The sequence below is a fragment of the Ptychodera flava genome, chromosome 12 (genome assembly GCF_041260155.1).
Source record: "Ptychodera flava strain L36383 chromosome 12, AS_Pfla_20210202, whole genome shotgun sequence".
Lineage (NCBI taxonomy): Eukaryota > Metazoa > Hemichordata > Enteropneusta > Ptychoderidae > Ptychodera > Ptychodera flava.
This window is the reverse complement of record NC_091939.1, coordinates 42,638,428-42,661,834: the sequence shown is the minus strand read 5'-3', so window position 1 is coordinate 42,661,834 and position 23,407 is coordinate 42,638,428. Positions and strand designations below refer to the sequence as shown.

Here is a 23,407-nt window from a genome sequence, read left to right as displayed (position 1 = left end):
AGTGGGAGGTGTGAAAAACTGACAAAAGAGTGTCAAAATGAAAACTCTAAGCAAATCTGAACTGCTAAAAGCCAGTAAGATGGCAGTTATTTGTAATGTGACATGAAGCCATAGTCCCGGTTAAGTCCAGTATTAACACAGTCAAAATTGGTGATAAATAACAACTTAGTTGATCTCACTGTGCTACCAAACCCCAAGTATACATAAGATTCTTCTGGTCATTTTCTTGAAGATTAATGACGGATTCATTGCGATTACCGATATCACTTTTAACCATTGTCAGCTCCGACGGCCTTTATTTATAGATCTCTTCTAATTTTCTTTTGTGTGTCCTTCAGTATTGCCATTGTCGATTCTCTACGACAGTTTCATCAAACTTGGCTGAGAGCGGCAGGAGGTACGGCAGATTGCTTGCCTTCTTGGTCCTGGATTAAGTTCCACGTCACCACTTACTTAAAGGAAACGAGATATGTAGGGATTCGAAAAAGTTATAACTTGATAAATCGTGATGCTGTCTACATTTCGGTATGAAACTTGTCATGAGGTGTAGAAATCGAGTCGACAGCAGAGACAAAATTCAGTGTTGGTGAGAACCATCCTCTCGAATCTGCACACTGCACACACTGATTGAACCCAGCAATGCATACGTGGAAAGTATGACATAGCTGATCACCGTGCAGGAGAAAGTACGCCTGTACAAGTGTTCATTGAACGACGAAGACATGTTGTACGCGACTGTAATGATCAGGTGGTTCTGAAAGCCTGCCTAACCTGCTTGATCTTTGCAGGTGCACTAAATATCTACTATTTACATGAGAAACGTGTTGCTTATAACAAACCTACGCTGTTGTTAATGAACAATTCCTACAAAGATGAAAAATGGAGATGTGTATTCAGTAATAATGTTTTGGTCAGCGTCGCTTCAGAGCACCTTCGTCCACTTTATGAAATCGGTCGTACTGAACTACGCATCGCACGATCGATCATTTGAGGACAAATCGTCTCAATCTTGCATTTTATCGAATTTTGTATTCAATCTGGCACATTTTACCAGTCCAAAAGATAAACTCTGGTGGTATTACTCATGAATTATGCATAAGTTATGATATTTAATATGACTCTTTAGTATTACGTTTTACCTCTCCCTTTATGGATTGTATATAACGGATGTACTGAACGAATATCATCTCAACATGTTCACAGCTATCGAATTTGTGTTCGGTGTCCGGACAAATTTGTTGCTTTTGCGCAATTCCATTCGTAAAGAAGCTATATCTTCCAACAAGATAGGAATAAGATTGTCAGAGTAACACAACCACAATTTCCATCTATATTTCGGGAAAAACGAGCCTACATCGCTACCCTTTTAGCTGCAGTGGTTTAAAAATTACCATCAGATGTGTTGTAAACCAGTGACAATTACAATGTAACCAAATTTTCTTCAAACTTCACTTGTTAATGGAGTAAGCAGTTAATGCGGTATAGCCATAATGCTCACATAACTCGAGGTAAATATTTAAAAAGTACTGGTGTATTAACTTAGTGGTTCAGAATCCGACTGAGAGAAATCTCCAAACAGGCAGGACAGTTTTCCTACACATGACAAAACCAGTAGGCCCAGAATACATTATGTACTATAAGCCGAACTATCGACTTTTGATTATTACGTTATATGAAGTGTCAATTCTACGTCATTTTGGCATGCATCAAGACAGTTAGGGTCAAAGTGTTGATGATACAAGTACTATCACACAGAAAACATAAGTACCTCTCAGAAACTCACACGTCATATACAATAAATTATCTCTGCTCAATGTTGATGATTTAATACCACGTAATCACTGTTACGACCTTGTTAAAAAAATAAAAAAGTGAATAAACAAGGGATATTAATTCACAATTTTTAAATATAAAAAGTCGCACGAGATTTTTTTTGCTTTACAGAATGTCCCTCACTGCTCTCATAGATAATGACTGACAACCTGCCGTACAAAGAAATGCATAAATTTGCGTGACTGTTAGTGATGATCGGCTTGGCTAATTGAATATCTGGTTTGGCGAATAATTTTTAGGGCTTCTAGCCAAAGCTTACACTGCCGCCCCACGAGACTCTATTTAATCTTCACTGGAAAATATGGTTCTAAAACAGCAGCCCATATTTTGGACTTAGTTTGTAAATTGTCAATTTGACACTGTTACATGTGTGTCGGTCTAGAGCACACCGTATGCGAAACGTCGCTTCACGATCGGTGCCGGTCTGTTTCTATCTGTGGTCATGAGAGTATCGCTGGGTGTCGCGACACGTCGCCGTTTCAATTTTACAATCAGGTAATCTGTCGAGTATCGCCTCAGTCGTTTATTTTAAGTCATGAAGAATCGCTTTTACGTGTAACTGAAGTTGATTTTGGTTTCATACGCGGGACATACAAATCACAGTCGAAAGCGAAATAGCGCACGAAAAACCCGGTATCATTCCTGATGGTGAGCAAAAAGACTGCCGCAGATCACATGTGAAAACTACAAAAACAAGTGCGACTTACTCGCATTCCTTTAACTTCTGAACTACAAAATGTTTTAGAGCATCGAGAGTTGGTCGTCTCGTATTCGAAAGCAAGCAAGCAAGTGGCGTCCTGTATTATAGGCACAAAAATCGGCGCTAAAATGAACTTGACAACCATTTCACACTTTGTACGTGCATAGATTACGGGCTATGAGACCGGAAGTCGAGCGCTTGCGAGCAAGGGAGTGCGCGTCGTCGGCAGAACGCAGACCTGTAAACCATTCCGGCTGTATTTTTTAAAGCTTTTCTAGTCTTGTAACCAGACTCTAACCGTTACCAAACAGTGTACCGTTAATATGATCGATTATAAGCTAGATACGTATTTGACAAACAGATTATGCCCTGGATTATCTTTCTAGTGTTTATCTTGTAAATAGTACCATGGAGGTAGTAGAGATAGTACCCACCGCTTACGCTGACCAGCCTCACGTTTCTACGCACAATTTTCATCATTTTTAGGTGAATTAATGTTCAGGACTTGTCAGAAATTATCAAATCTGATGCCCAATATTTAACCTAGACCCAGATCGAATGAACATTTTTTAAAGGCACAAAAATCTGACTTTTTCGGCCATTTTGTGTGAAAAATGGGACGTTTATTAAATCGTCGATTTTCTCAGTTCCGATTGTTGCTATGTATGCGCACCTTCAAATGAGTGTAAGTCGGCGACGCGTGGGCGGATTTCCCCAATTCTCCGCATGCTAACACTTCATGATTAGACCTGAAAAACTGAGTTTTAGATTTTTGATAACCCCCCCCCCTGAAGTGACGATAACTTGACAAACGGCAGACGACAATTTATGCGAAAATCCGACAGTTCACACTTCGAAGGCTCACTGTGCGGAAACAAAAGCGAATTTCAAAAATCCAAAACACGGTTTTTCCCCTAGTATATCCAGCTGTCTAGTGCCGTTAACAGATCACTCCAGGGGTCTTGCCAATTCTTACTTATACTTTTTTAAGTGAAAAAACTCAAAATCACATGTTTTTGACTTAAACAAACATACGGATGCATGTTTTGACAACTTAACAAAATTTTTACCTTCTTCAAATATAGACCTAACAGAAAATGTACCACATGTTAGGTGTGAGACCCCGTTTTTTATGTAAAACTGTTGATTAAAAATATGTGTCCACGAACCTGAGTCACTACCATTTGAAAAATGAACGGAATGAGTGTATGTGTATATATTGTTACTGTTGTATATCAAGCTTTTACTCAGTGTGAAGGCTCCCTAAGTGAACTGTATACCATGTAAACGGTACGGCGAGGGAAAACGATGGTCGCGTGTCAAGTCGCATGCCAATGATGAAACGTTGACCTTAAATGAACTGTGCATGTCGTTCACTGCAAACAATACCAGCCGAAGCTTCTTCGCTTGTTTGAAGGGCTCTTCAAACTGGACCATGCGTACGGATATGGAAGTTGCCCGAAGAGCAGATATTCATGAAATTCCAGCGCTAACTTTGTACTTTTTGTCTATCAATTCTTAAGTTCTGCCATTATCATGACGATATTTTGAAGGGAGCGGGTTGCAGAAAATTGAAGAAGTTAGTACTTATCAGATAAACGTCGTTAACCTTGTTTCGGAAACTAAACACAGCCACTACGCGACGATGGTCAGTGATTGCACTGGTGATCAAAAAAACTGTGTCAAGTCGTTGAACAATGTCTAGGTCAGTCTCGTACATCAATTCCATTGTCAATGCGAGATGAGCCTTTCTAATTAGCAAACTCGCTCGTTTCTCTTCGGATTGCGTGAAGTCTGTAAGTTTGAACTTGGGTCATACACCAGATGAGTAGAGTTGGTTATCTACATGCATTATTCACTGATCTCTGACTTGATGCCAGTGCGCATGCGTCGATTTGACTCATTCGTACCTACTGCTCTTGACGAGGTTACAATGTCATCGTTCATCGCCTTCGTCTACCTGTTGCTCGGACCAAATTCCCTCAAAGATTTTGAGGCAGACTCATCTCGTGCGAGTTTTGTTACGTACTTGACGGTGTCGCTCCAGCAGACTTCAGACATGTACCTGTCAAGCCTCTTCTCAGGAAAACATCCTTGAATCATGACATTCTCAAAAAATTGTCCTGTGTAAAATTTGTTGTTTTTAATAAAGGTATTGGAATTGGATAACATTGTTGGTAGTAGGTTGGCAAATCATGTTAGCCTTTCATTGGGTGATCCATCACAATTTGCAGATAGAGACGGCTACAATTGACACTAGCACTGGACGCAAAACATGATGTTTTCCTACAGCGAAAAACGAGATGGATGAACAGTCTCATATACATTACATTTACTTTTTTGTACGAAACATACAAGTTTTTGTAGATAACATCTTAGATAAGAAGAACCGACTCATTTAAGTGTCTGGATAGACCACACAAGGGAGTGCTAAATTACTTGTCGTGTTGATTGTAGAGACTGAAGTTAATTAGGACAGCACTCTGGCACTCTGGCTAACCATAAGACGTACTGATGCCAAGCTGTTTTTATAGACACACAAGAATAAACCGTGGAGTAAAGTGTTACTTAGACGTCTGTCAAGTTTTACTTCTTAGAAAATGCATGCCCTTCAACTCAATACATGAAAGCCAATATGTTGTGTGGTATCCATGGATCGGTGTTTCATTGAAAGTCTTTTTATTTAGACTTGCATATGACAGAATAAAAACCAGCATTCAAAAGACATTTCTATCTGACATGTGGTAATCGCTGCTTCATTCATTACTCTCAGAGTCTCACTATGTATCCATGTACGTGTCTCGCAAAAAATCCTAATCAGCATTTGTCTGCATTCATCGTATCATGTTTCGTCTACCTAGAGTGTTGACATAGACCGACAGCAAGCTGTTTAGATATCATCAACATGATAAGTATTTCGGCACCTCCGTATCCAAACACTCAAATGAGTCGGTTCTTTTTATCTACAATGTTATCTACAGAACTTGTGCGGGACGTACAAAAAAGTAAACGTAATGTATATGAGACTGTTCATCCATCTCGTTTTTTGTAGTAGTAGTTTTACTTGATCTTTACAGCGTTTGATACTGTGAATCACACTATTCTACTAAATCGTCTGAGGGACCGTCTAAGTATTTCAGGTAATGCTCTCAGCTGGTTTCAATCGATCTTATCTTTCAAATCGCACTCAGTGTGTTGTTGTTAATTCTACCAAACCATCGTTCTAGTCACTTGATACTGGAGTACCCCGAGGATCAGTTCTTGGTCCAATGATTGTCAATGTGTACCCATTTTGAAATGTTTACACTTTTATATTCTTTCCTTTAGCTGTTCTGTACTTGTGAACATTTCTCATTTTACTTGCGTCTTTTGCATTATACATGTATACATGGAGCCCACAATTGAATTGTGACAAGTATGGTCATTCTGTACTGAGACTATACACTTCGGCCAAAACCCGATGTTTTGCGGCCTAAACCCAATAGTGATTGAGGACCAGCTTGCAGGGCATGGACGTGAACACATTAAATTTTATGAACGTGGTGTGACCCAGCAGCATCATCTGTTATTCTCTCTCTCTCTCTCTCTCTCTCTCTCTCTCTCTCTCTCTCTCTCTCATCACTGAGACGGAAGCTGGGTTGTTGTTTATTATTACACCTCATGTATTATCTAGGTACTGTGATTAGCTGAGCATCACTCTCGTGAAGTAGAACAAAAAATGATAGAACATGACTTAGGTGATATAGCCGGCTACCACGTTTTGGAATACCGCGCGTCCTTTGTGCGCGTACCACATCATATTTATAGTTTAAACAGTCATGTGTTTTAATGAAATTGTTGACTTGTCAGTTTTAAGATAGGAATTTCAAAGTGTCAATTTGAAAGTTTGAATGAGCTATGAATGTATTTCACACCTTCTATGTTTAACCAGATGTTCAGAACTGTTGTACAGAAATGGATGTTAATAATTAATATCAAAGAGGAAAATGCAGTAAATCAAAAACTTTTGATTGGTGTTTTGACTTGCAAGCCATCCAATTAAATCTCCTGAGAAGCCATAGAGAGCTATTTTACCAAATCTGATGTGTGCAGTGTCTGAGAGGACCTTTTAACATTGAAACCATAAAAGCACAGCTTATAATGGCGAAAACTGCCTTTGGCGAACTGTTATTTTAGTCATTAAAAAGCATCTTTTTTATTTGTGCATGTTGCTTTCTCATTCTGAATTCTCATAGAGAAAACAGAAAAGTATCAGGAATTTGCCATGCTTTCCATATGAACTGCAGATTTTATAATGGTACACTTTCACTTAGCAAACATCGAGATATCTCTGACATATATCTCTGATTTATATGTATGATGGCGTCCGAAGGGCGCGCCGAAAAATGTGAAACATCTTGATATCTCTGATATGGGCCTATATGTCTGATATATTAAAGTCATGCACCGGAAGGGCGTGCTGAAAAATGTCTGATATGTTAAAGTAATGCGCTCGAAGAGCGCACTGAAAATTATTGAACATACATATATCTCTGATGTATGTGTGACTGATATACTTAAAACCAGAGCTTCTATCTGCCTGGCAATTATTTCAGACTGATAACTGTTGCTGCAGGTAAGCGGCATCGAACACTGCGCCATTTATGTTGCAACCTGTAGTTTTGGTCGTAGCCTAAGTAAATTTACGCAATCGCATAGTAGCTGCAATAATTGTCGCCCACAGACAGTGCGCCGGCATTTCTCCGTGTAGGCTGTTTACCGCCGGCCCGTACCAAAGGCCGGCGCAACACAAATTAATTTGCGAAAAACCGAGGCATTGCCCGTGGGTTACAATATTGCAGCTAATTAAAAGAGTTGTGTTTTCGAAGTTGCGTTATTTCACAAAATTTAATTTAAGGGAGCCGTCATTATTTACGGTCTGGGTCGGAGGAATGTGGGGGGGGGGGAAGAGGTCACTCAAAATTTAAAAAAACTTGAAGGGAGGTTGTTCAAAATGTAGAAAGGAAGAAGGTGGTACTCATTTTTTTATGCGAAATAAATTGAACACCTCTGAGATTGCACCACTTCACACATCAATTTCTCAAAATTTTCGTGCTCTCCTCTTGGGGTGTTCTAACAGTTTTACTACTTCAAAGGACAAATTGAAAACACCTCTAAGATTGCACCAGAGTGCAGCATTGCACACATCAGTCTCTCAATTTTTTCACAGGGTCAAGGAAAAAAATAACTGTTGAATTCATCCTTCATTATCACAGAAACATATACTTCAGTTCAATAACCATTTCGACAACTAACCATACCGTATTCAGGCTTTAGAAGTTGGCTGCTGGAGAAATAAGACAAGGAGGTCACAGATTTTCCATTCCTGCATATTCTTTTGTCTTCAATCTCTGGAAAAGTGAGAACTGTTTTTCACAAAATGTGTTGTCATTGTTTGGTAGTTGAGTATTGTGACTCAAACACTGATTATGCAAAAAACGTGACCAACAATTTTAGTGTTCAATGTAATTTTACAGAGTGCAAAATAAATTGACACACCTTTCAGTCTGCACCATTACACATTTCAATGTCTCAAAATTTTCATTACCAGAGGGGGAAATCACCCTCTCGTGCTCTCCCCTTTGGATGTTTTAGCAATTTTACTTAGGAAAAAAGTAAAAACACCTCTCAGATTGCAACATACTGCAGCACTGCACATATCAATTTCTCAACATTGTCCATGCAACATAAGGACAGCCCCCTCTGACGCTTTCCCCCTCAGCATCTCGCATGTTCTCCCTCTGCTGGTTTTATTTTTGTAAATTTTACAAATACATGTGTTGGTATTTAACTTTTCTAAGGGACTGGTCAGTTTCTTCGGCCTGGGGGGGGGGTGGTGGATTATTTTTTGCCGACGTGGCTGACCCTCCTATTCCAAATTTTGAAAACAGGGTGACCCCCCGCACGCGACAACTGTAACACAAAAGGTGGACATAAATTTTACATATATATATATATATATATATATATATATATATATTATATATTTTACATACATTCATACTTTAACAGTCATTCTGTGTTTTAATGAAATTGTTGACATGTCAGTTGTAAGATAGGAATTTCAAAGTGTCAATCTTAAAGTTTGAATACAGTACATTTTGAATGAGCTGTGAATGTATTTCACACTTTCTATGCTTAACCAGATGTCCTGAACTGTTGTCCAGAAATGGATGTCAATCATTAATATCAAAGAGGAAAAAGCAGTAAATCAAAAATTTTCACTTGCCAGCCATCTAATTAAATCTCCTGAGAAGCCATAGAGAGCTATTTTAGCCAAATCTGATGTGTGCAGTGTCTGAGAGGACCTTTTCTTGTAACATTGAAACCATAAAAGCAATGACGAAATAATGACGAAAACTGCCTTTTTTAACCGTTATTTTATCCATAAAAAGCATCTTTTTAGAGAAAACCTGAGACACAAAGGAAAATAGTTGCATCAATAAGAACGAAAGATATCTTGTCATTTTTCTCTCTAAAATAAGTCACTGTATCAAATATATATATTGTGAAATATTTGTGCATAATATGCTTTCTCATACTGAATTCTCATCATAGAGACTACAGAAAAGTATCAGAAATTTGTCGTGCTTTCCATATGAACTGTAGATTTCATAATGGTACACTTTCACTTAGCAAACATCGAGATATCTCCGACATATATCTCTGATTTATTAAAGTATGGCGCCCGAAGAACGCACCGAAAATATGAAACATCCTGAAAAGTCATGCACCGGAAGGGCGTGCTGAATTATGTCTGATATATTAAAGTAATGCGCTTGAAGAGCACACTGAAAAATATTGAACAAACAGATATCTCTGATATATGTGTGCCTGTTATGTTAAAGTCGGGTGTGCTGAAAAATATCTCTGATTATTAAAGTTACGCGCCCGAAGGGCGCGATGAAAAATGCAACTGAATGATATGTGGCTGACACAATGCATTTTAGGCAATGATGAGCCTGTGTCAAAATTCAAAAACCCACTGACCCCCCCCCATTGGGCATTTCAAAAACATGGTGACCCCCTATCACCAAAGTCAAAAACAGGGTGACACCCCCCATGAATCCACCGCCCCCCCCAGCGAAGAAACTGACCAGTCCCTAATGCAACCGAAGAGCCCATTGTAAAATATTGAATATACAATATCTCTGATATATGTAGGTCTGAAAAATATGTCTGATTATTAAAGTAACACGCCCCAAGGGCGCACCGAAAAATGCAACTGAATGATGAAATTTGCTGCTGACACGATGCATTTTAGAAAAGTATGGGCCCGTGTGGAAATTCAAAAACACTCTGACCTCTATTGGGCGTTTCAAAGACATGGTGACCCCAACACCAAAGTAAAAAAAGGGTGACCTCCCATGAATTCACCGCTCCCAGGCGAAAGAAACTGACCAGTTCCTCAGTTTCTACTGGTACACAGGACGACTGCATTCATACGGCGAGATGCACTTTCGTTAAGATATAGAGGGCGCTAAAGAATACCATTGGTGTAAATTTTTCCAAGGCGTCAGACATAGTAATTACCGTCCACAAGCAAAACTTACGCGATGTATGGCCCTAGGGCTCGATGTGAACGTCGTTTATCTTTCAGAGTCAGTGATTACTGTTAAGTTGGAACGTATCACTGAAAGTATCCACGGAACATTTCTCTGTGAAGGATAATTGTTTTCTGAGCCAGAGACTTGCAAGGAACTGACGAGAACTGCACGCTTCATCAGATCCACTGCCGGGCTTCCTCTGTACTGTGAGTGACGGACAAGATGGCGGTGCATATTGACGATATTCAAGTGTATATACAGTGCACTGCGTTTCGGATATGGCTAGGAACGATCCAAGTTACCTCCCGAACATATTTCATTTAATGTGGAATCATTTTAGATATATCGTGCGACCAAACAGGAGTCGAAGGTGAGTCACAATAACAGTTTCCTTTGTGGCAATATAATGCTCAGTTTAAAATTAATATCTGGGCCATCGCTCTCAGAGTTAGACACTAAGACAGTAAAATTTCACAGCAGATGCTCCTGACGCAGCCGCTTATCGGCTAGTTAGTCTACTCCCCTCAAACGCGTACTCTGTGATTTAGGCTTTAAAGTAATATTTAGTTAGGACAGAGGGCAGAATACCGAGTTCAAGATCGATTGATGGAGCAGACGATCAATCAAGCAGACTTCCATACCCACAGAGTAGCTATGGCTCCTCGGCGTATGCTTGTTGAGAATACTGCAGCTCGCCTTAGCACTCCAGTTATACTGAATACAGCTTACTGACGGCCGTGCTTAGCTTGGACTCCAATCATTCTGCACAGCTGACTGATGGAAATTGTAAGCTGCAACAAAGTAGAGTCAGAAGTGATAAATGAATGAAAATGTGTTTTTTAATAGTTATAAAAAAATATGAGAGAAAAATATCTGTAAGATGCTGTAAATGGTAATTATTGCATTCTTCTACTTCATGTACGCTTTTTTTCTTTATTAATTCTGTTTTGTTTTTGACTTTATACTGATTTTGCCTGTCTCTTACCTAGGCTTAAAACTCCTCATTTTCCAATGCCAAATTAAATTTCATACATTTAATTTCTGTTTGATAGGAGTTGCACCAGACCATTCTATGACAGCAATCAACCCTTACATTGTATAACATGTACTGACTTTGTGAAGAACTCAACCTCTCAACAGAGAGCTGAGACTTTGAAACGTGACCTTGACGATCTGATGCAGAGTTGGACTAAAGTCATCTCACCAGTCAAAGAAATGAAAGACACACTGGACAAATCTGTGGATGATGTCAAGCAATGGCAGGTAAGAGGTTTAACCCTTTCACAGCCACATACATTAGCTATGGTAAAAGATGGGAAATACATAACACCTCAGGAGTGATAAACTAAGCTTTGTTTTTTCAGAGATAAAATTGATTGTTGATTCAATTATCAGTTCATTAAAATGTGATTTCAATTTACAATTTTAAACTATGTTTTTAATTTTCGCCGTTTAATTTCAGGTTTGTCTGATGATTTGACGGGATGTACTGACAAGTGGTGCATTTTCATAAGCTGTTGCTGTGCTCTCCCTGGCCTTTAGAAATTGTTAGTAAATTTACGAATTTGGTTCAAAATAAATTAGTAAGCATAAATTATGTAATGCTGAGCCCGCCCATTTTCAACGAGCACTTCTGGTACTCAATAAATGATGTTAAGGGTATAGAAATGATGAATGATTTCATTATAAACAAAGGAAAGTGAAAAATTCCTTTTTAGTTTTTTTTGACAATGAACACTCATATTTTGATACACATTTTCAAAAGATCCATTAAATAACACAGTACATCATGGGTCATGAGTGCTTGTAACATTGAAATTTCTTCCTTGTTTCAATAAAGTGTGTCATTTTGGTCAACCGGCCCATGAATGTTATTCAATTAATCGATCTTTCTTACACAACATAACATTTTCAAGTATATTGTGACACAAATCGTAACTCCTTTGTGTGTGTAGTCAGTGCTTATATTAATATATGAAGTGATCATTAATATTATCAGTGTTTGCACAAGTTTTAGATGCTAGAAAATCTCTGACCTGTTTTTCATATTTGGAAAGCTCTGTTACTTTGAAAGTATGCATGTTATCCATAGGTGTGTGGTGCCTCTTGGTAGCTGCAGTCATTATGCCATATAAATTCTTTTAAAACAACCACTGATCAGAACATTTGCAGTCTGTGGTTTCGCACAAATTTTGTCTGATATAAACAGCAAATTTAAGTACGCAAACTGAGACTGGTGATCCTGCTAATGTTTTCTTAGAGACAGTTTTACTTTTAAAACGCTGCAGATGATCGTCATTTATTTTTTGTCTGGATAAACGTTTTCGTCTTGGGAGTGTGCATAGCATTGTCTTCGGATCATCAAAGAAAACTATCAGTATTCATAACATTTGCTGAGACAGTTTCTTGTAAATATTTTGAAGGAAACCTATTAAAATTGGCAAGTTCACTTAAAAAGATTCAATCTGCAGATCGTTAAATGACAAATCTATGACAACTACGATTTCCGGCTAAGATTTCCGGCTCTTTTCCACCTCCGCTCCATGTACAGACAAACACTTTGCAGTACGGTACATCGTTCAACCATGCGCGGTCCGGATTGCAGTTCGACTATCTTTCCGGCTCACTGTCTGATCTCTTCTCGGCGGTTTCATTGTTTCCAATTTTTCATATCAGGTGCCGTATTTATGCCTAACTTTCTTTCCCAGCTGAGGATACTACAGCTAAAGCATTTGTAACTGCCCGCTTCCCTCGATCCGCTTCACCAGCGTCCATTCGGAAAGTTGACAGCATGTGAGTGTTTGGGTATCTCGAAACTACCGTAATGCATAGCACACCAGTATCTGGGTACACGACCCGGGGATCTTGAAACCTTTTCGCGCATGCTCATGTTAGCACAGGTCAAAGTCCACAGCTATTACCATCGTCGATGCGCCGATGATAGGGGCAGAGTAGTTTTGAAAGACGAAATATGACAGTATTTCCGCGGAATTCATAATCTCGACCGAAAATCAGGCTTCAAAAATAACAAAATTGTTCGTAAATGGCCGATCGGGCATGTATTTTTTTTCGTAAATTTTCATTTTTGTTCGTAATTTACGAACGTTACGAGCGACAGCGAGAGCACAGGCTTGTAACATTGAAATTTCTTCCTTGTTTCAATAAAGTGTGTCATTTTGGTCAACCGGCCCATGAATGTTATTCAATTAATCGATCTTTCTTACACAACATAACATTTTCAAGTATATTGTGACACAAATCGTAACTCCCTTTGTGTGTGTAGTCAGTGCTTTATATTAATATATGAAGTGATCATTAATATTATCAGTGTTTGCACAAGTTTTAGATGCTAGAAAATCTCTGACCTGTTTTTCATATTTGGAAAGCTCTGTTACTTTGAAAGTATGCATGTTATCCATAGGTGTGTGGTGCCTCTTGGTAGCTGCAGTCATTATGCCATATAAATTCTTTTAAAACAACCACTGATCAGAACATTTGGCAGTCTGTGGTTTCGCACAAATTTTGTCTGATTATAACAGCAAATTTAAGTACGCAAACTGAGACTGGTGATCCTGCTAATGTTTTCTTAGAGACAGTTTTACTTTTAAAACGCTGCAGATGATCGTCATTTATTTTTTGTCTGGATAAACGTTTTCGTCTTGGGAGTGTGCATAGCATTGTCTTCGGATCATCAAAGAAAACTATCAGTATTCATAACATTTGCTGAGACAGTTTCTTGTAAAATATTTTGAAGGAAACCTATTAAAATTGGCAAGTTCACTTAAAAAGATTCAATCTGCAGATCGTTAAATGACAAATCTATGACAACTACGATTTCCGGCTAAGATTTCCGGCTCTTTTCCACCTCCGCTCCATGTACAGACAAACACTTTGCAGTACGGTACATCGTTCAACCATGCGCGGTCCGGATTGCAGTTCGACTATCTTTCCGGCTCACTGTCTTGATCTCTTCTCGGCGGTTTCATTGTTTCCAATTTTTCATATCAGGTGCCGTATTTATGCCTAACTTTCTTTCCCAGCTGAGGATACTACAGCTAAAGCATTTGTAACTGCCCGCTTCCCTCGATCCGCTTCACCAGCGTCCATTCGGAAAGTTGACAGCATGTGAGTGTTGGGTATCTCGAAACTACCGTAATGCATAGCACACCAGTATCTGGGTACACGACCCGGGGATCTTGAAACCTTTTCGCGCATGCTCATGTTAGCACAGGTCAAAGTCCACAGCTATTACCATCGTCGATGCGCCGATGATAGGGGCAGAGTAGTTTTTGAAAGACGAAATATGACAGTATTTCCGCGGAATTCATAATCTCGACCGAAAATCAGGCTTCAAAAATAACAAAATTGTTCGTAAATGGCCGATCGGGCATGTATTTTTTTTCGTAAATTTCATTTTTGTTCGTAATTTACGAACGTTACGAGCGACAGCGAGAGCACAGGCTTGTAACATTGAAATTTCTTCCTTGTTTCAATAAAGTGTGTCATTTTGGTCAACCGGCCCATGAATGTTATTCAATTAATCGATCTTTCTTACACAACATAACATTTTCAAGTATATTGTGACACAAATCGTAACTCCCTTTGTGTGTGTAGTCAGTGCTTTATATTAATATATGAAGTGATCATTAATATTATCAGTGTTTGCACAAGTTTAGATGCTAGAAAATCTCTGACCTGTTTTTCATATTTGGAAAGCTCTGTTACTTTGAAAGTATGCATGTTATCCATAGGTGTGTGGTGCCTCTTGGTAGCTGCAGTCATTATGCCATATAAATTCTTTTAAAACAACCACTGATCAGAACATTTGGCAGTCTGTGGTTTCGCACAAATTTTGTCTGATTATAACAGCAAATTTAAGTACGCAAACTGAGACTGGTGATCCTGCTAATGTTTTCTTAGAGACAGTTTTACTTTTAAAACGCTGCAGATGATCGTCATTTATTTTTTGTCTGGATAAACGTTTTCGTCTTGGGAGTGTGCATAGCATTGTCTTCGGATCATCAAAGAAAACTATCAGTATTCATAACATTTGCTGAGACAGTTTCTTGTAAAATATTTTGAAGGAAACCTATTAAAATTGGCAAGTTCACTTAAAAAGATTCAATCTGCAGATCGTTAAATGACAAATCTATGACAACTACGATTTCCGGCTAAGATTTCCGGCTCTTTTCCACCTCCGCTCCATGTACAGACAAACACTTTGCAGTACGGTACATCGTTCAACCATGCGCGGTCCGGATTGCAGTTCGACTATCTTTCCGGCTCACTGTCTTGATCTCTTCTCGGCGGTTTCATTGTTTCCAATTTTTCATATCAGGTGCCGTATTTATGCCTAACTTTCTTTCCCAGCTGAGGATACTACAGCTAAAGCATTTGTAACTGCCCGCTTCCCTCGATCCGCTTCACCAGCGTCCATTCGGAAAGTTGACAGCATGTGAGTGTTTGGGTATCTCGAAACTACCGTAATGCATAGCACACCAGTATCTGGGTACACGACCCGGGGATCTTGAAACCTTTTCGCGCATGCTCATGTTAGCACAGGTCAAAGTCCACAGCTATTACCATCGTCGATGCGCCGATGATAGGGGCAGAGTAGTTTTTGAAAGACGAAATATGACAGTATTTCCGCGGAATTCATAATCTCGACCGAAAATCAGGCTTCAAAAATAACAAAATTGTTCGTAAATGGCCGATCGGGCATGTATTTTTTTTCGTAAATTTTCATTTTTGTTCGTAATTTACGAACGTTACGAGCGACAGCGAGAGCACAGTGTTGTAGCGCTGAAGTTTGTCTGGCATCCTGCTGTAAGTTGCACCCAGCTGTTGAACTCTGAATGCACCCCTTCCATTCCCTGTTCTCCATGGAGGCCACATCCAACACCTCGTACTTCCATCCATGGTAACACATGATCTTCTAGGATGTGCATTTTAGGTGTGACACTTTCGTTGGGGAACTTATTGCGGAAATATCGCATAAGTCTTCTACGTTATGTCCTAAAAATTGAATATGGATAGTTTTTCTGAAAAAACTAAGGTTTTATACCCCCATCCTATAATCACTGATGAAAATAAAACTGAAATGTGTAAAATGAGTTTGTGTGATCTCATGATCATTTATTTCTTTCTTACGAGAAGGCCATTTTGCATGAGATTTTGTCATGTGTAGAATTACAAGGGAAAATAATCAAAGAAGTCTTGTATAAAACTCTGTTTTGGACTTAGAGAAAACAGGATGACATTTTTACAACCTTAAACTTCTGAAATTGTATGCCATGCTATGTGGACTAGGGCTTCTATTATACACCTGCAATTTGACCTTTGGGCCATATGCTTTTGATGAAGTGACCTTTAATGGTGACCGTGCATTCGTCTGATGCATTTTATATACATACAATTTGAACTACCAAAGTGCATCGATTTTATGAAAGGTTTTCAGGTCAAGTACCTTTAAAATTATTCAATTATCACAGGGTTTCTTACATCAGCTTACTTACCAAACTCACTGATCTCACTGGGGGATAGTGGTCTACTGACGCTGTACAGAGAGTGACATCTACTGAATTTGAGCAGCAGAGGCTCAAACAAGTCATGGATCTCATGTGCCATGTCAATAAGTGATGGGCACATGGACTGCACACAGTTAACCACAGTCGCACAAATCTTGTTGATGTTCTTGGGCTAAAATAGAATTTATACGTGTTAAGGTAGCATATGTCCTATAAATGAAAGACTTCAATCTTAAATTTGCTCTGAAACTTTCCTGAGAGAAACTTGCAACCGTACTTTCACCAATTTGAGAAGAATTAAGAATCATCGGTCACCTTGCAAATTTTGTACTAGAGAAACAAATTACACTCAATGTTTATTGACACTTGAAATTTGAAATGGATAGAAATCCCTTTGTTAACTCAAGGAGGAAAAATACATTTTGAATTTTCACAAAACCAAGCCAGTGAAAACAATTCATACCCACAGTGCTTCAAAATAAACCCCACTCATGGTAAACCAGAAAAGAGTTGTAAAAATATGAGTTCCAATCAGGAGCATTCTATCAGAAGGTAGTGTCATGAGTTAAAAACAATGTTGTGGCAACAATGATACCAACCTTTAAACAAGTATCTACGTGGTTTCCAATGAAGCTCTTTCCATGATATGCCTGACGTTTAACATTAATACTCTGCAGTGTCATATCAATGGCCTGGATGATATAACCAGTCTCACTTGGCAAGCTTTTCTGTTTTGTAGTAATTTTTGTTTGCTACAGGAAAAAATAACAAGAATCAATATACTAGTACTCTGTTATAACTGTATAATCCATGTCATAATGCAATGTACATGTAATCACAAATGCATTCAATCTTCTATGCTAAAAAATGTATTGCATCAGCAGCAAGTAGTACCAAATTTCCTGAGAGTGAATGTCTTTTTCATACTGTATTTTCATCAAAACATGACTGCGTAGTTGAATAGCTAGTATCACAACTGAGAATGACATTAGCCTACTAACCAGAGTTTGTAGCTCTCTTTGTTTTTCACATTTCGCAGCCTGCAACCAATTCATGTCTGTGCTAGTCTGTGGAGAGTCTGATTCCTGTTGGTCATCTAACATGGAAGAAATCATCTGACCATCTATGTCCAACAACTCCTCATCGATCTTTGCCATGGTATCTTTTAAAGAAGCTATTTCAACTGCTAGGGCCAGATAGGTGTTAAAATCTGCCCGGACCTGTGTTGCAGGTTGAGAGTTACTGTCAGGAGTGTTCTTGTGTATTTGAAGATACATTTGAACATCCAGAGGTATGCAGTAACTCTCTAGCAAGTTGAATAGCTTCAAGAAGATTCCAAGGCTTAGATGCAATGCTGGTGGGCAAACCTGTCAAAATATGCAAAGATGATAAAAGCATTATTTTCATTGTTATGTATTTGTTATCATTGACTGCTCTTAATGGAATACAGTACTGTACTTAAGTTGTTTTATATTCACCTGGCTAATTGGAATCATCAACATTGGCTGATGGACACAGTTGAAGTATTTGGATGCATCTTTTAATCTGGCTCCTGCTGCTACAAAACTGTTATTGAATTGGATGATATCTTCCACTGTTCGAGGACATTGTTTGCCACGCTCAGACAGAGGTTCCTTGGCCAGATCTTTATCTATGTTGCACCACAGGCAGAAATGTTTACCTAAAATGAGATATACACAATTGGCACTATAATTTGCTTGACATGAACACAAACAGTCAGAATATACTTCAATAGAACAATCACTGAAATACCTGCCAAGATCAACAGACTGCATTAGTATATGCCCAATCACTTTATTCTATAGTAGCTTTTCTCTTAAAATTTTGATCATATTCAGATGAAAATATTAATTACCAAACTTACCAGCAGCGCCAGATAAGCCATACATCTTTGTCTCATACTCATAGTCACCACACATAACCACCTCTATTGTGTATTTGCTGCAAAATATCGAACAAATTGTTGTGTTTACATGTACATATAGCTTTGATTGAGATTACATTGTTTGCGCTCACTCAACTGAAAATATTACATAAAGAGGTAATAAAGGAGGTGGATCAATGAAGTTCATCTTTGAAGTCTGCAATCTGGAGCATCCAAATGCAAAGGAAAACACTGTATGCACAAACAACTGCTAAATGACTTAAAAGTGATAGACTTTGGAAAATATTTAATCCTTTGGCTTAACTTCACATAGAGACACCTTCATCAAACGGCTGAATCACAGTTACTCAATGACATGGCAAGACCAGTGTGGTATATTTTATGGATAATTTGCTTCAGACTTACTTCCATTTGTGTCCGTTCAAACTGTGACCAACCTGGGCATAGTTCTCTAGTGCCACTGTCGTGTTGTAATGACTGTCACCGGCCTCAAACAACAACCACACTACAGTGTTTTCCTTTGCATTTGGATGCTCCAGATTGCAGACTTCAAAGATGAACTTCATTGATCCACCTCCTTTATCACCTCCAATTTTAATTTGGATGATGTCTTCAGGGATGGTTCCACAATGTCAGGTTAACCTACCAAGTCTGAAATGCAAAATTATCTTCATCCCATTAAAAATTAGGCAGGGAGAATGGATGCACATGTCAGTAACACAGACACGCTATGGTGAATGTATATTCTAAAATACTGATCAATGACAATGTAATCGTGTGGCATTGCTTTGCACATCTCTCTCTCTCTCTCTCTCTCTCTCTCTCTCTCTCTCTCTCTCTCTCTCTCTCTCTCTCTCTCTCTCTCTTCTCTAATATATTATGGTACCTGTAAGATATTTTGTATTTATCTGGAAAGGCAAACTATTTACTCACTCATGATTGGCTGCTAAGTGTTGCTCAACCAGAGCAAGCAAGTCATCACAGCCAACCAGTGGTGCCAATCGTATTTCCATCTTTTGTTTGCCCGTAGATGTTTTGACAGGAAATGTAAATGGAAGGTATTCTGCATACAGTGATGGTGTAAGGGCAGCAAACTCCTTCCTGTCATGCACCTCACTTCTCAAACTCAGCTTCCATTTTCTCAGCCACCTTGATGAAAATAAAATGACCATGCATTAGTAAGTCAAACTCCACACAAAATATCAAACAACCCTTATAGAATATATATTCTGTCAAGTCAATATTGACAACGTGTTTTTGAAAGAGACATACAATGTAAAAATGTTGCTGAAGCCATGAGAGTATGTTAAACTAATAACACAGACAGCAGTTACCACATGATTAAAAGTTCAATATATCAGATTTAGAGATGCTGGTGTTGTCACTTCCTAGAACCAGCCATATGGAAGTTCTCAAATATTTTTCATACTTGAATCAAGTTTTTACAAGTTTCAACTGTAAAGTTAGACATGTACTGAAAGACTACTGAGCTGCTTTACTCACTGTTTCAGTTTTCGGAATTGATACCAAGTCAGACGCATGTCTACTTTCATACTGAGACCATCACCAGCTTTCATGTCTGGGAGGAGACCAAGATTACTAAGGACAGCTGCCCTCTCTGTCTTATCAAGTGTCTTGATATCACAGGAAAACTGTTCACACAGTCCAGAATTACCACCACTGACTTGGTTCCTAAGTTGACAGATGACTTTACTTCTGTTTAACTTGGTTCTGGGAGTCACTGATGCACTGTCTTTCCTTGGCTTCGTTATGCGCTGCATATAAATTGGCTGAAGAAATAAAAAGTGCATAAATGCCACTGCTGATTATCCCCATACCTTGTATTATGTGTATTCATATTAGGCCAGAGAAGAAAAATCTTGTTCATCGGATCTTTTGGACCAAGGCTCAGGAGCGGCGAGCAAAAAATCTTTTTTTTAGATATTTTTCCCTTTAAGGCTAACCAGAAATATCACAGACAAGATACACTGATATTGGTTATTGAATTCAACATTATATTTCTCAACAATATCATAGGAATTACATATACAGTTGGTGTTTGCACACCATAATGTATGTGCTCACAGTGATATTGTTTTTCTTTTAATGGAAGTTATTAAGTAAATATCTGAAATTTTTGTTGTTTGGATCATGCAGTATTTTCTGTTACTTTTCATGATTGGTTTTGCTCACATATTATCATCAATCTACAAAAAGTGAGACTGATCTCAAAGAAGTGACAATAAAATCTAAAACTTACAGGACCACCTGTTTTAAAACGCACAGGAGCACCACTTTGTGAATTTGGTGTGCAGTCCACTTTCTCCTTCAGACATTTAGTGGCAAGGTCTTCAAAGCCAGGAATATTAGAAAGTGTGACGCCAGGCCTCAAAAGCACAGAAACTGCATTTTCGGTCTCACTCGGGGTCGTTGGTTTTGAAGCCTCAGCAGGGTTGACATCACTACACTTATGCGATTTTAGTTGACAGAGTTGTAGGGTATCCTGACAAGTTGGACAGGTCATGTACTTTTCCCCAAGACAGGTATTGAACGGGATGGCGCATCTTATTATACAGGTAGGTGAGGTGATTCCAAAACGACAAATGGGACATCTACTGACAGTTGTTGATGCCGAAACCCATTCACGGAGACACTCACTACAGTATATGTGACCACATACTATTTGTACTGGCCCATCGAGCACCTCTTTACATATTGGGCACATAAATTCAGTAGAAATCTGGTCAACAAATATGCTAGGTTGGAGACATATTTCACTGCCACCTTGAAAGCTCTCAGATTTTTCACTTTCAATTTTCATTAATATGTCATCTATGTTTGCTGACTTTTCTGAAGGGGGGCACTGTTGAACAGATTTTTTAAGTTCATTGGCAGAGCTTAGAGATGATGATGGTTGAGCTACATATTTGTGGGGGGACTTCAGTTGCTTCCTAGATCTGCCTCCCTTCTGGCTGGCCACTAACAGTGAACAGATGCAACACACCCCATTCCGCGGATGTTTAGACCAATGAAAAGGCTCTCCATTGAATTGATAGACCTTTCCCAGCAGTATGGCTTGCTTTACATGCAACAATTTTCTGTGACAGTTGCCACAAAAGTGCAAAGGATGAACCCCGTTTTCATCGCTCGTAACATCAGTACTAAAAGTAACCTTGATATCTCCGACAAACTCACGTACTCTGTACCTACGACTTCCGGGTCTGTTTACATTGCCACAGCAAAGTCTACATCGTAACTCGATCGCTTTTTGATGAAGTTCGAGGTCAGCCACAACTGACATATTGATTAGAACTCGATGATTGAGTTTTGTACCGACCGTTAGAAATATTAATTGGCGTAACAGGTTTAAAATCGTCGAAAATTGTAACATTTTTGAACGTCGTGCCCCGGCATCAGAGACTACGCCCGGACATATACCCATGATCAAACTTCGCTAAATTCAGCATAAAATACATAAAAACTCATTTCATTAATGTTTAAACTCTGAAAAATATTTATTCTGCTCGACAAATATGACGATTTTACAATTGTTGTGAAATCATGCCATTTACAGGGCAAGAAATTTGCGTCCGTCTTCAACGGTCGTCAGTCAACTATGGCATATGGTGCCGTTGAAATTTCTATGTAAACACAGTGAATGACGTAAGGGTATTCCCAAACTCTCATGTGACATCACCATATTAGGTTATTTATTTAAAATGGGCGGGAAAAGTGTGAAGAACGTTCGACCCCCCATGCTCTAAACATTTAAATATTCCAAATCACGAAATATCACGCGTGAGAATTGCGATCTCGTTTACCGCGTATGCGCACACTGATTTTCCGCGATCGACCGCAAATAAACAGACGTGCATAATATGTAGTAAAGCCCCCCAAAATATGCAAATGTATGCAAAATATATGCAAATATTTATGCAAATCATTCCAAAATGGCCACCATTTTTACCTGAATTTTGGAAAAAGACATTTTTACACATTTTCTACATGTTATTTCAATCAAAAGTGATCTATGATAAAATGTATGCACATCATGAAATAACTTGGAGAAAATTTGAGAAGAAAATATTAAATAATGTAAAAGTTATAGGTAATTTTTGAAATGTATAAAAGCAGGGCAAAAGTGGATGTCAAGCAGTCTTGGCCAACCACTATAGGGAAAAATTGCGTGACTAGAGCAAGAAACTGACGCCTTCTCGCAATCGGTGAGAATCTGTTCTTATTTTCACCGCTGTCGGTGAGAAAATTTTAATCTCCACTGGAGATTGGTGAGAAATGCACTCCTTTGCGAGAATCAAGTGTGAGAACAAATTCTCACCGGTGAGAATGGAAATTCTCACTATGTACAGCAAGAATTGAAATTCACTGGCGAGAATCATCAAGACTCGCCATTCATTGGCGAGAATCATAAAGACTCCGAACGGCGAGTCTTGATGATTCTCGCCAGTGAATTTCACTTCTCGCTGCACTTAGTGAGAATTTCCATTCTCACCGGTGAGAATTTGTTCTCACACTTGATTCTCCCCAAGGAGTGCATTTCTCACCAATCTCCAGTGGAGATTAAAATTTTCTCACCGACAGCGGTGAGAATAAGAACAGATTCTCACCGATTGCGAGAAAGCGTCAGTTTCTCGCTCTAGTCACGCACTTTTTCCCTATAGTGAACTGCGACATGTTTTTGACATGACGGTTTGCTTTTTTCTGTGACATATTGCCCGTTTCAATAATTTATCATATAAGTGTTCACAATAGTTGTATTTTGTTTTACATTCTGTCCTTTTAATATGCACTTTTAATTATTCTATGCAAATTATATGCAAATTTGTTTTGCACTCTC

At 38.7% G+C, this 23,407-nt stretch overlaps 2 protein-coding genes across 2 annotated transcripts; one reads left to right on the top strand and one right to left on the bottom strand.

Moving 5' to 3' along the window:
• Positions 1-10,093: 10,093 nt before the first annotated feature.
• On the top strand, positions 10,094-11,636 carry LOC139146384 (uncharacterized). The gene is made up of 3 exons (XM_070717766.1): positions 10,094-10,489; positions 11,172-11,382; positions 11,582-11,636. The coding sequence occupies exons 1-3, from the start codon at positions 10,398-10,400 to the stop codon at positions 11,597-11,599; spliced, it is 321 nt and encodes a 106-aa protein (XP_070573867.1). The 5' UTR covers positions 10,094-10,397; the 3' UTR covers positions 11,600-11,636.
• Positions 11,637-16,626: 4,990 nt separating this feature from the next.
• LOC139145981 (uncharacterized) lies at positions 16,627-19,194 on the bottom strand. Its single transcript, XM_070717429.1, has 6 exons — positions 18,958-19,194; positions 18,532-18,608; positions 18,125-18,327; positions 17,648-18,013; positions 17,246-17,398; positions 16,627-16,818 (listed from the first exon to the last, which is right to left on the bottom strand). The coding sequence occupies exons 1-6, from the start codon at positions 19,116-19,118 to the stop codon at positions 16,627-16,629; spliced, it is 1,152 nt and encodes a 383-aa protein (XP_070573530.1). The 5' UTR covers positions 19,119-19,194.
• Between the last annotated feature and the right edge of the window lie 4,213 nt (positions 19,195-23,407).

Bases quoted from the DNA above. Each gene is read 5' to 3' on its own strand.
- LOC139146384 (XM_070717766.1), top strand. From the start codon at position 10,398: ATGGCTAGGAACGATCCAAGTTACCTCCCGAACATATTTCATTTAATG. The intron at 10,490-11,171 runs GTGAGTCACAAT...TCTGTTTGATAG, and splicing joins CGACCAAACAGGAGTCGAAG to GAGTTGCACCAGACCATTCT.
- LOC139145981 (XM_070717429.1), bottom strand. From the start codon at position 19,118: ATGAAGTTCATCTTTGAAGTCTGCAATCTGGAGCATCCAAATGCAAAG. The intron at 18,014-18,124 runs GTGAATATAAAA...ATATTTTGACAG, and splicing joins TGATGATTCCAATTAGCCAG to GTTTGCCCACCAGCATTGCA. The intron at 17,399-17,647 runs GTTAGTAGGCTA...TTTTTCCTGTAG, and splicing joins AAAGAGAGCTACAAACTCTG to CAAACAAAAATTACTACAAA.